This window comes from Mustela nigripes, chromosome 4 (genome assembly GCF_022355385.1).
Source record: "Mustela nigripes isolate SB6536 chromosome 4, MUSNIG.SB6536, whole genome shotgun sequence".
NCBI classification, from domain to species: Eukaryota; Metazoa; Chordata; class Mammalia; order Carnivora; family Mustelidae; genus Mustela; species Mustela nigripes.
The window spans coordinates 183484029-183495741 of record NC_081560.1 but is presented as its reverse complement, the minus strand read 5'-3'; the positions used below and the strand labels follow the sequence as shown (position 1 = coordinate 183495741).

The following is an 11713-nucleotide window of genomic DNA, read 5'->3' as shown; positions in this document are numbered from 1 at the left end:
TTTTTTTTTTTTTTTTTTTTTAAGTAAGTCTTTGGCATTTCCCATCACTGGGCGAGAAAACATCCAGGAACACAAAATTGTTTTAGTTTGTAAAATCTTAACCAAAATCAGACATTTGATTGGAAGTGCAGAAGTTTTTTTTTTTTTTTTTTTAAAGATTTTATTTATTTATTTGACAGAGAGAGATCACAAGTAGGCAGAGAGAGAGGAAGGGAAGCAGGCTCCCTGCTGAGCAGAGAGCCCGATGCGGGACTCGATCCCAGCACCCTGAGATCATGACCTGAGCCGAAGGCAGCGGCTTAACCCACTGAGCCACCCAGGCGCCCAGAAGTTCAGAAGTTTTAATGTGGCTTTGAAAAATATTTCTGGACAATGTTGTCTTTCTCATAGTGAAAAAAAGAAATAACATCTGATATGTGGATGGTTTGCTGAGAGCACAGGTATTTTTTGTTTCCTTGTCTTAGGTCCTCCAAAAACTCTGCTTTGAGCCTGTTGAGTTCCTCTGCTAGGAGCTTCAAGTTGAAAGGAAGCACTTGTTCATCTAAAATGAAAAGATACTCTTACAATTATTTGTGTAAACTAATCAGGTTGGGCTGTCTAATAACATCAGGAAATGAATTTGAATACTTCAGACAAACCAATCAGAGTATGCAGTTAATAATCACAGTCCAGTAGGTGTCCTATAGAAACAAAGGTCACATTCATGTGACAGCAAACAGATCTTTTCAGTACCTGGCCACAAAACGCAAGAGCAGAAAAGATAAACCTGAAAAGGATTTTCCTTATTGTCGACAAGATAGTGATTTAGAGTCTTTGTGAACTAAGAGGCAGAAAGGCCAAAAAGCAGACTAGGCAATGACATTTCGGTTTGAAGCTGATAAATTCTCTCTAGCAGGGCCCTGCGATCTATAACCTCCTACGATGATGATGTTCTGTCCTACCCCACCCAGCAGCCACCAGCCACGTGGGTAATGTCACTAAAATAAGACTGTAATGTTATTAAACAGCTTTGCTGAAATTAAACTGGCAAACCATACACTTCACTCATTTAAACCACGATCTGGCTACCTGCAGGCACGTGCAACTGTCCCCACCGTCCATTCGAGAACAGCTCATCCTCAGAAACCTGCGTCCCTTTGCTCCCACCCGCCTACCCCAGCCTCGGCCCCTCCCTGAATCCCTAAGCAACCACTGATGTGCTCGTGAGGCTCCAGGTATCCCGCTTCTGGGCGCCTCACAGGCCCGGACTCAAGCAGCGTGGCTTTGGGTGGTGGCTTCTTCCACTTTGCATCCTGTTTTCAGGGTTCATCCTGGCCACCAGGAATAATGCTGATAAACATTTGTGCACACATTTTGGTATGAATATATGTTGGCAATTTTCTTGAGCAGATAGATACCTAGGAGTGGGCGGGCTGCCCCCACTCCCCCGGTAGTGCCACTGAACTGTTTGAGGAGCTGCTCGGCTGTTTGCCAAAGCAGCTGCACCACTTCACATCCCCACCAGCAGGCCGGGTTTGCGCTTCTCCACATCCCGCCCGCGCCTGATTCCCGCGTGGCCTGATTCCTGATTCCTGATTCCGGCCGGCCCAGCGCGTGTGCTCAGGAGTCCTCCCTGCGGACTACTGATAATTGTGTTTTCTTTATGGTTTGGCCATCTTTGTATCTACCCTGGGGAAATGTCTATCAGACCCTTTGCCCATTTTTAAAAATGGGATTGTCTGTATCGCTGAGTGGGTGGTACCGGTCCTTCACCTATTTTGGAGACAAGTCTCTTCTGAGACAAAGGATCCGCAAATACCTTCTCCTGATACGTGGGTTGTCTTTTCATGTTCTCTGGATGGTAGGAGAACTGAATTTTTTATTTCATTTGGGTATGGATCCAGGAGCTAGAAGCACCTCCCTCACATAAATAAATAAACCTGAAAAGGTGTCATTTTAATGGGTGAAAAATGAGTCGAGGGATTTGGGCATAATCCTATTCCCCCTTCTTCTCTTCATTTGATATAGAAAGCAACAACGGCAAACGGCCGAGAGAGAACTCCTACAACCATCTTTGTCTCTAATTATGCTGCTGTTTCTGCTCCAGGCCTCTGGTTTCCGAACTCCAGACTGTAAGCTACAAGTGAGATGCAGGTTGCAGGCAGTCGTTTTCTAAAATGAAGTCAAATAGAATGTTGTAGCGCTCACTCCACATGTGAGGGCTTTGTGAAATTTGTCACTACGCGCGCACATGTTCTTGTACCGGACCACACACCAGGATACAAGAGAAAATGCGCTTATGGATCGTGGTTAAAAAAAAAGGGGGGGGGGTATGAAAAATACTGTATGGTTAGTGTACCGTTTGCTTTTCCAACTTTCTAAGCTTTTGTAAAGGTATTAATAATCAAAGCTGGTGATACAGGGAGTCTAACAGAAAGCACACACGGGAAGCAGACTTGACTCTGAACCCGGGCTGTCCAAGTGCCTTAGAGCTGTTCCGCCTTGGGCAAGTTACTTGACCCTCCCAGAACCTTCATGTCCTATCTGTAAAACTACACTCACCTCATAGGGACACTTAGCATATAAAAACTCAAGAAATGTTAAGCTAACATTAGTTTTTAAATCAAAATTTAAATATAGCAAGGAGTTCAATATTTAAATATTTAAAACTTGAAGGAGTTATGTTCTAGAACTAGCACATACTCCATTCAAGTTCCGACTGAAGACACACTGAGCTTGCCCATCTGCCAGGTGGGCCCTGACCACCTCTCCCCATTCCTTCCTCCACCCAACTCAATGGCCCCGTTTTCTGCTCTAGAACATACCAGACAACTTCACCTCTGGGCTCCTGCATTTGTGGCCACTGCCTAGAGCGATCCGCCGGCAGATGACTGCGTGTCCGCTCCTTCCGTGGATTCGTAGCTCGGCTAAAATGTCATCGCTGAGAAGCCTTCCAGAATACCCTTAAAGAGCAGCTCTCCCCTCACTCCGCATTGCCTTTCCCTACTCTATGTTTCTCCAGGGCACCAGCAGACACTCACATATTTGTCTGTCGTCTGTCTGCTCAGTATAACACACTGCTCCCTGATGCCCCGGCATCTAGAATAAAGCCTAGTGCCGAGCAGCCACTCAATAAAAATGTACTGGACGGATGAAGACCCTGTTCCAGGGGTCGGATATTTAGTTTTTACATAACCACATTGCATGCTGAAACTGGAACATGATGTGAAGGTGAGGACTGAGAGCTAATAAGCCACCGCTGTGTCAAGGGGACAGGAACAGCAGCAGCATCGGACCAACCAAAGCCCAGGCAACCACCCGGCATACCTTTGGCCTCTTTCATCGTCTGAGAGACAATCCTTCGGAGCGTCTGGTCGGCTTGATGCAGAACATTAGTTGAACAAATGATTCTGTCTGTTTCCTGTGGAACACAGACATTGTTATGGCAAGTTTTGTAAGAGGTGGCTAAAGTAGGACGCGGATTTGATGGGACGAAAAGATAAATGAAGGTGGCTTTTCGGTTCCAGTTCTCCTTCCCGAGAAGATGGGCCCGTCTAGACCGCGGGTGCTGGTGAATGTCTAGTCACAGGCTCTCCAGCAACAACAGCAACGCACCCCGTTTCCAGTGTTTGTCCGTGTCCCCAGTACACGTATTCCTGTCCTTGCCCATTTCAAGTCACCAACACCAGCGTGATGGCAACAGATTCCGACATTCCTGAGGGTTGGACAAATGGCTCTGGCCAGCTGATGCCCCACCACAGCCAGGAGCAGAAGCGGGAACACGGCGGAGACGCCAAGGCAGTGGCCACGCATTTTCCGTATTTTACCCACGGTTTACAATCAGCTCAAAAAGACCCTCCTTCCGAAAATGGTGCCTTTTCATTTATGCTAAATGTATCCGGAAGATTTACCTTTTGTTCCACATTGTCCTCAATATATTTTACTGGATTCTCCAAAGCAGTAAGCAATAAATCAGTCAACTTCAGGCTGCAAGAAAGAGAGGGGAGATAAAATAAATCTTTATATCAAACATCCTTTAAAAAAAAACACCAAAAAGTTGTGTTTATGAACACTAAAGTGAATTCTAGAGGAATAAAAGTGGTGTAACCCAAAGGCCCTAAGCCAAAGGGGGGAAAATGAAACAATTTGGAAGCTACCTTCTACTTTCAAAGTCTAAAAGTAGAAGCTTAAAACAAACTATAAGGCAAAAGAATCCTCTTATTTAAAAAAAATATTAATTTCTTAAGACTCATTTCAATAAGCTTTGAAAAAGACATTCTCTCTTTTCCCTCATTAAGTGCTAAATGTTAGCCCACTATAGCTCACCTTCATGCCCTTAAAGGAGGATACTCAGTCTGTACTTCTGGCCTCTGTTTCTTTACCAATGTAGGTTAGAGAAGTTCCCCACTGGCCAAGGGGCCACGGAGGGCTGAGGGTGAATTCATTCATTCATTTAACGACGTTTTACTGAGTATCTTCTTATATGAAAAATACAGACACTGTACGAGACACTGTGTGCTAAGCAGGAAGTGCAGTGAAACCCCTACCGTCTCTAAGCCCGGTTAACGGCTGCATTGTCTGTCTCATTACTTCAGCAAAAAGTTATAATTTCAGACAGTGACGAGTGGATGAATGAAGACCATAAGCAGAGTGATGGTGTTAAAGAGTGTGGCCTGTTCGTCCAACGAACACTGCTCACGTTAGTTAGGCAGGAAAGGCAGTGACGCATAGTAAGTAGGAAGGGCCGAGAGGCGGGAAGTGCAAAGTCCCAGAGGCAAGAACAAGCTCCTCCGGTTCATGGAACAAAGGCCGGTTTGGTTGAAAAGCGGCAAAGGGGGAAAGTAGTAGGCTATGCGGTTGCAAAGTTAACTGGGGTGACCACACGTGCTTCATGGTAAGGAGTCTGGATTCTACTCCGAGTGCAGAGGGAACCACTGAAACAATTTAGGCCAGCGGGAGTTGAAGCTCAACTTCAAGATGATCTTTCTCACGCTGAAAAGAGCTGGAGTGAGTGAGACCGTGCTGGGTCCAAACCATGGGTCTGCTACTTACTACCTGGATGTGTCACCCGGCTTACCTGCCGGTCATCACATCTATGAAATGGGGATAATTCCATTTATCCTCAAGAGTTGTTTGTGGGGACTGAATGAGATTAAACACAGGAAGCGTTCAGTACATGTCCAGTACAGAGTATCTATCTGCTCACCAGCTGGTACTGCGAGTAGTAACACTACCAGTGGCAGTGGTGGTGAAGTAGTATTTTATAGAAGCCGGGAAAATGAACGCTTGTCAGATCATCTTTCAACTTCTAATACAAGGCTACCAGGCTTCAAGCACCCCCTTCACTGGTGCTGTGACTATTTTGGACATGTGAGAACAGGTGGCCAGGCTCCAAAGACCCAAAACAAAACAGACTGTGGTAAGCATTGGCAAAAGCATGGGAGAAACACTCTTCCTTCCTTTTTGCAAGAACTGGCCCTCCCTTGTCTCAGAGCATTGAGAACATTAGGCCACTCTCATGGGATAGATACCTGGATGCCTCAACCAGCCATTCACTTCCAAAGAAAAAAATGTCAAGTATTCCAGAGTGAGCAGTAATCAGCTGGTTATGCACCTGCTCAAAGTTTCAGGATATTACAAGTTAAAATTAGAAACCTCAGCAGTAGCTTATTTCATAAACCTATAAACAACAGTCACTTAAGTCCATTTTTTTTTTAGCCTGTTCAAGTATGTATTAAGAAATGGGTGGAAACGATATCTTGGAACTAAACATTTTGAGGAGTGAATTTAAAAAATTAGCCTTTTAAAAATAATTGATCTGGGGCACCTGGGTGGCTCAGTTGCTTAAGCCTCTGCCTTACACTCAGGTCTTGATCTCAGGGTCCTGGGATCGAGCCCCACCTTGGGCCCCCTGCTCAGTGGGGAGTCTGCTTCTCTCTCTCCCTCTGCCTGCTGCTCCCCCGCCCCCCACACTCATGCTCTCTCTCAAATCTTTAAAAAAAAAAAAAAAAACCTGCTGATGCCCCATGGACAGCAGTTAGGCAGGGGCTGAGGAGACTTGGGGAATACGGCTCTGGAACTCTGCTGTCGGACACAACAGCCACTAGCCACAAGAGGCTATTTACATTTAAAGCAATTAAAATAAAATTTTAAACTTTGGCCCTCAGAGGCACTGGCTGTGTTTCAAGAGCTCAACGGTCACAGGTGCCCTGCAGGCACTACTCTGGATGGTACAAATAGAGAACATTTCCATCAGCAGTGAAAATTCCATTAGAAATGTGCTGCTGTAGAACTCCCAAGACACAGACCATGGTCGGAAGCACCAGCACTTCAGCCCAGAAGCCTCACACACACGCAGCAGTGTAACAACAGGGAGGTTTAAGGCAAAATTCGGACTCTGCCCCTCTTACCCTTTTTCTTTCTAGAGGAAAATGACCAGGCAAACTCTTTAGGCTGCACTAATGCTGTAGCGAGAGTTTCAAAGATGTGCCCTACTCTGCATGCCCTGCTCTGATCTCTCACAACAACACAGTCTTAACGAGAGCTCACATTTGCACACAAACTCGGGTTCACATCTCAGCTGCCGCAAGCTTGAGGACTCTGAGCAAAGTAACTTTCTCACTCAGTTGCTTCCTCTCCATAAAGGGAAGACAACAATCTCTCTCCAGCACTTGTGGAAAGATTAACCAAGCAAGGGACCATGAGTCAAGCAAGGAGCACAGCTGGCTGGGCTCAGGGAGGCAGCCGGTGAAGGTCAGCTTTGTGTGGGGTACCTGGCCTCAGAAGAACACGGCGTACTCTCAATTGTGAGGCTGTTGTGTTCCCAAGCATTTTTCCCAGGGTTGGGCTTTTCTATCTTTCTTGCCATCAGGTGGATGGTCTCGGCAGGCAGAGCCTGGGGTCTCTGATCATTCCTCTGCAAACAGGTCTCGAGAGAACAGTCTAAAAAGAGCTGGCAGAAGCCTAATGAATCTGAAAATGTTAAACCACAAAATTACTGGTGCACTGTTTTTTTTTTTTTCCCCAAACTGCGACATAAACAAATTAGACAAATGATACTGGCAGCAGCAAGAAAAACCATTTGCAAAGCTGAACATATAGCTTCAAAATTAAGTAAAACGATACTAACTTCCCCATCCAATTAAATTCTCACTAAGAATGATGATGATTTTGATATGCAAACAAGTGTCTGTGTATAAGAAAAAAAATGTTTGAATTACATTTCCGAGCCAGTTGGTAGACTTCGTATCTCATACTTTGATAATAAAAGTTGTCATCTAAAATCAAAAACAAAGGTCTAGAAACAGCAGTCTTCGTTAAGAGGTAGCAAGACTGGGTTTCCAGCACAGCAGAAGATAACAGATCTTGATCCTTCAAGCAGGTTATAAAATCCTCCCACATGGTTGCAGTCCTGTTGGGTGGGGCAGACATCTGACACGTGTTCGTGACAGCCATCAAGAAGTATTCCAGATACCTCAACAGTTCCTGTCGAAGCAATTTCCAGTGTGATGGCTGCAAAAGATGGAAGAATGACAACTTGTGCCGGGCTCTGGCCAGCAGGGTGGTCACGATTAACTGCCACCCACCGCACATGAACATTTCAGCTCACAGGGCTGCACCATTTGGAATTCTCTGAGCACAACCTGTTCTGTCATGCCTCTGTATCTCAGTATACATGGTTTCCTCTGCCCACCAACTCCTACTCCCTGATGTTAAGTCCTCTGAAGTCTCCTCAGACTCAGTCACACAGGAGGCAGCTCAGAAGCTCCCTTGCCTACGTGGCATCCTGCTCTAGCAGAGGGTTTAGGCATTTGCTTTCACATCTCTATTTCTCTGCTAGATCAATCGTCCGCTGTTACCCTCCAGGAGAAATGAGGAGCCAAAATCAATATCCTGCTGAAATAAAAATAGTCTGGCTTAGAGAGCTATGCTGGTTTGCCGTTGAAATGAGGAAAGTTGTGGACGGAAAAGATCAGCTGAAAGGTGTGTGGGGCAAGATGAAAAGATTTCAGGCTAACAACAGAGTTGAAACAGGATGGGGAACGACAAGAGAAGGTAGACGGAAGGGAAGAGAATAAGTAACTCGAGAATCCAGGTAATCTTGTGCTGCTCAAGGACTGTGGATAGCAGGGACAGAGTTATAAGGTCTAGGCTGGAGAAAACATAGGAACACCAGAAAAGGATCCCTCTCCCGCCTGTCCATGCCCTGCCACATCACTGAGATTACATCAGAGACAACAAATACATCGCTTAAACTTACTGAAAAGGAAACAAGATCTTCTAGAAGGTTACCCATGGTGACTAAATGAGTCCCAAGGGCTTCATTGTAGGGAGGAGTGGAAAAAAAGATAATAAAAGGGAGGAAAAAGCCCAGCAATACAACAATCCCTATCAACAGCTTTCAGCTTTCCCTCAAGTGGTGAAAATACTACCGTCCAACTAAATCTAGTGCTGTCCAGGACTTGATACTGCATTTGCCTCACAATTAAACAAGAATAGGAAAGTATGGCGCACCTGGGTGGCTCAGTGGGTTAAAACCTCTGCCTTCGGCTCAGGTCACAACCTCAGGGTCCTGGGATCAAGCCCCACATCGGGCTCTCTGCTCATCAGGGAGCCTGATTCCCCCACCCCGCCTACCTTTCTCTCTGCCTACTTGTGATCTCTGTCTGTCAAATAAATAAATAAAATCTTTTAAAAAAAGAATAGGAAAAGTATATATAATCTTGCTGGAGCAGTCCAAAATGTTTCCATCCAGCAAACAGACTATATTTGTACATATATATTTACAGAGTGGAGTCACATCATATTTGCACATTATTTACGTGCATCCATCTACACTAGGGTATTAAACGACAAACATAATTTAATTTTTCAGGATCTGTCAGAGGATCTGCTATAGAGAGTGAGATGGGTGATATAAATTTACTCTCCCCCCGAGAGCTCTGTTTTTATATGCTTCTCCAAGGGGATGCACCTCACTGTGCTGAGTGTGATTTGAAGGCCTCAAGTGTGCAGCTGGAACGTGCAAGCTGGTCACTGAACAGAAGCCCATTACTTCATCTGTGGCCATCATCTTTTCCTATGCTGGCGGAGGCAGATTCACCCTGAGATGAATGAAGAGTGAGCTTCAGAGGCCAGACCCTTCATTTGTACAGCCACTTTCTACTATCACTGGAGGGACCCTAGGAACTTTGTTATTTATAATTCTGTATCCTTCTTCTTAAAAAAATTTTTTTTCTGCAAATTGTATAAACTTATAATAGATCCACAAAGATTTGCCCGTGGCTGCATGTTAAACGGGCTGTGTTGACTTTTTTAAGAGATTCCGCCCCTTCCTAAGACCAGTCTTCCCCAAGGATCTTTCGAGAGCATCCCTGACCACGGGGGCGGGGGCTCCCTCTTGCACGCTGGCGACACCTGCGCGGTCCTGAGCCTCCCTCCGTAGAAGGGACAGTACGAACAGGCCCCACAGAGCCACACAGATCTCCACAAGGAATTACTCTAAGATGGAGTCAGCAGCGTCTGCGCTAAACCAGCTCCACTTCTCCCGAATCCGGGTCTCTCCCGCTCTATCGGGGCGCCCCTCCCACACCAGGTGCAGTCCCACATCCAGTGGGACCCCCCCTTCCGTCCACGACCGGGCTCTCGGCCCCGCCCCCCGTGCTGACCAATGGCCGCGCGCTCGCCTGCTCCAGGAACGCGTCCGGCATGACGTCATCATAGGTGATCACGCCGACGGCCCAGCCCCGCTCCTGGCGCAGCCGGTGGCTGAGGGCCCGCGCGAAGGTCGATTTTCCTGCTGCCGGCAGGCCGCAGAGAAGGCAGAGGCCCACCTCCCGCGGCCCCTCGCTGCGCGCACCGCTGGCGTCCTCGGCGGTCTTCATGCTGTCGCGGGAGACGGAAGGCGGCGGGGAGCCCCGTCTCCGGAACCGTCCGCCCAGCGCGCACGCGCAGTGGCTGTGCCGCCTGGGGCCGGGAGGGACGGACCGGCGCGTCTTCCGATCCCCACACGGTGCGCGGTCCGGCGGGCTCCGCGATCTCCTCGTGGCCACTGGAACCGCTGGTGCCGAGCTCCTTTTGTAGGGCGAGTCCTCTAGGCTGGGGACCACGGCCATGCGTTTCCTGACTCCTGGACGTTACCCGAAGGGTCAGAGAGTTGGACTTAAGTGGTCAGATTTATCCTCCCTGCTGGAAACTTGCGAGCCATCGAGAATTGCACCTCGGGTTCATTAAGGCGAGGTGCTTGGAAAATCCCGGAAGAGACTCTGAGCGTCTTCCCCCAGCGGTCTTTGAAAGGTCAAGAGCTGTTAGAATGGAAGGCGGAGTCGACAGTCCCTCGTCCGCGCTCCACTGACCCTCCTAAATGCGACAGGTGCAGGGCAGGGGAAACACTGGCTACCGCGCCCGGAGTTGGCGGCTAGTGTGAGGAGGTGGAGACAGGACAGGAACATCCCCAGACCTCCGTTCCAGTGTATTCATGCAGAGGACCGTAGGTATTCTAGTGTTCAAGGAGATGTACTAGGCTGTGGGGCGGTAGAAAGTTCTTGTATGGAGTTGGGATGTAGAGAAGCTGAATTCGGATTCTAACTATCACTTTATTTTAAAGGGGATTACTTCTTAGTCACAAAGTGATGTGTTCAAAATGTGTGCAGAGGAGGTTAGAATCAATAAAGGGGGGGCAATACAATCAATAATGCAATGTTAAATCTGATAGTTTGACTACAGAGGATGTACACATACATTTTCTCTTGAAGGTGAGCCCTGGGTTAAACATAGTCATTTCAGGATTTGGTCATCGGTCCAGTGCAAGAACGAGAAAGGAATGTTGTGCCAGTGGGGCAGCAAGCCCAAGGTCCCCAGGGGAGAGTGAGTATGGGGGTGGCTGCTGAGTCAGAGTGCCCACAGTTCAAATGGCTTTAGCAATGAAGATATAGTACTTTGGGCAGAAATCCAGTTCATTTATTGAGCCTGAGCAGAGAGCTATTTAGAACTTCAAGAGCCTTGCTTACTGACCTCCACCTTCGTTCCCTCCCACCTCAGCTGGTTTAAGGAAAAAGCTGAGCATACTAAGAACTTTGGGGAGGGAAAGGACCCAAACTTTCATTGCTGGTAGATCTAGTACCTACATTCAGACTGATCTGATCGTTGGTGTCATTGCAGTAGTTACAGGGGGCAACAGACGGGACCAAAAAGCAATCCCATCCTCAAGAGACATTTGTGGCCCATTTTACCTCACATACAAACATAATTTGAAGGGGACAGATCCCTCCTATTTACGATGTTAAACTTGATTTAAATCACGCTTAGATTGGTTGTCACATGGCACTCTAAGTGCAGCCTCGATTGTCCTCATTCCCTTCCTTCTGATCCTCAGAAGCAAGGAGGTTGGTCAGTAACCTTCATGCTGGAGCAGTCAGTCTGCTTTGAACCCGCGGTGAGACTGCATGACATGCCTCCCCTTCCTAGTTCTAGTCCATCAGTTCTGGCCCTCAGAACCCTGGGCATTGCCCAGGACCTTTGCTGGGACTGACTACCACATAGGTTGTAGGAAGTGCTCAGCACCCAATTTCAATTTTTGCCTCAGCTAATTGTCCCATGTTGGAAGCTTTGTTTCTTCTCACGAGAGCTTTCAGTTCATTCTGAGTCAGCTGCCTGTCCTTAAGGGGAACTATATTAATCTGAGAGCAAGTGAACTTAAAGAGCTATGTGTGACTCCTCTGGGTTTCAGTCTCCT

At 47.2% G+C, this 11713-nt stretch overlaps 1 protein-coding gene across 1 annotated transcript; it reads right to left on the bottom strand.

Annotated features, from left to right (window-relative positions):
* Positions 1 to 158: 158 nt before the first annotated feature.
* On the bottom strand, positions 159 to 10354 carry PSTK (phosphoseryl-tRNA kinase). The gene is made up of 6 exons (XM_059398749.1): positions 9648 to 10354; positions 7200 to 7491; positions 6753 to 6951; positions 3891 to 3966; positions 3307 to 3400; positions 159 to 541 (listed from the first exon to the last, which is right to left on the bottom strand). Exons 1-6 carry the CDS (start codon positions 10092 to 10094, stop codon positions 342 to 344), a joined length of 1308 nt encoding a protein of 435 aa, XP_059254732.1. The 5' UTR covers positions 10095 to 10354; the 3' UTR covers positions 159 to 341.
* Between the last annotated feature and the right edge of the window lie 1359 nt (positions 10355 to 11713).

Coding starts and splice junctions, on each gene's coding strand:
- PSTK (XM_059398749.1), bottom strand. CDS start 10,094: ATGGCCGTGGTCCCCAGCCTAGAGGACTCGCCCTACAAAAGGAGCTCG. Junction 6,952..7,199: donor CTACCAACTGGCTCGGAAAT/GTAATTCAAACA, acceptor TAACATTTTCAG/ATTCATTAGGCTTCTGCCAG. Junction 3,401..3,890: donor AGGACAATGTGGAACAAAAG/GTAAATCTTCCG, acceptor TGTGTTCCACAG/GAAACAGACAGAATCATTTG.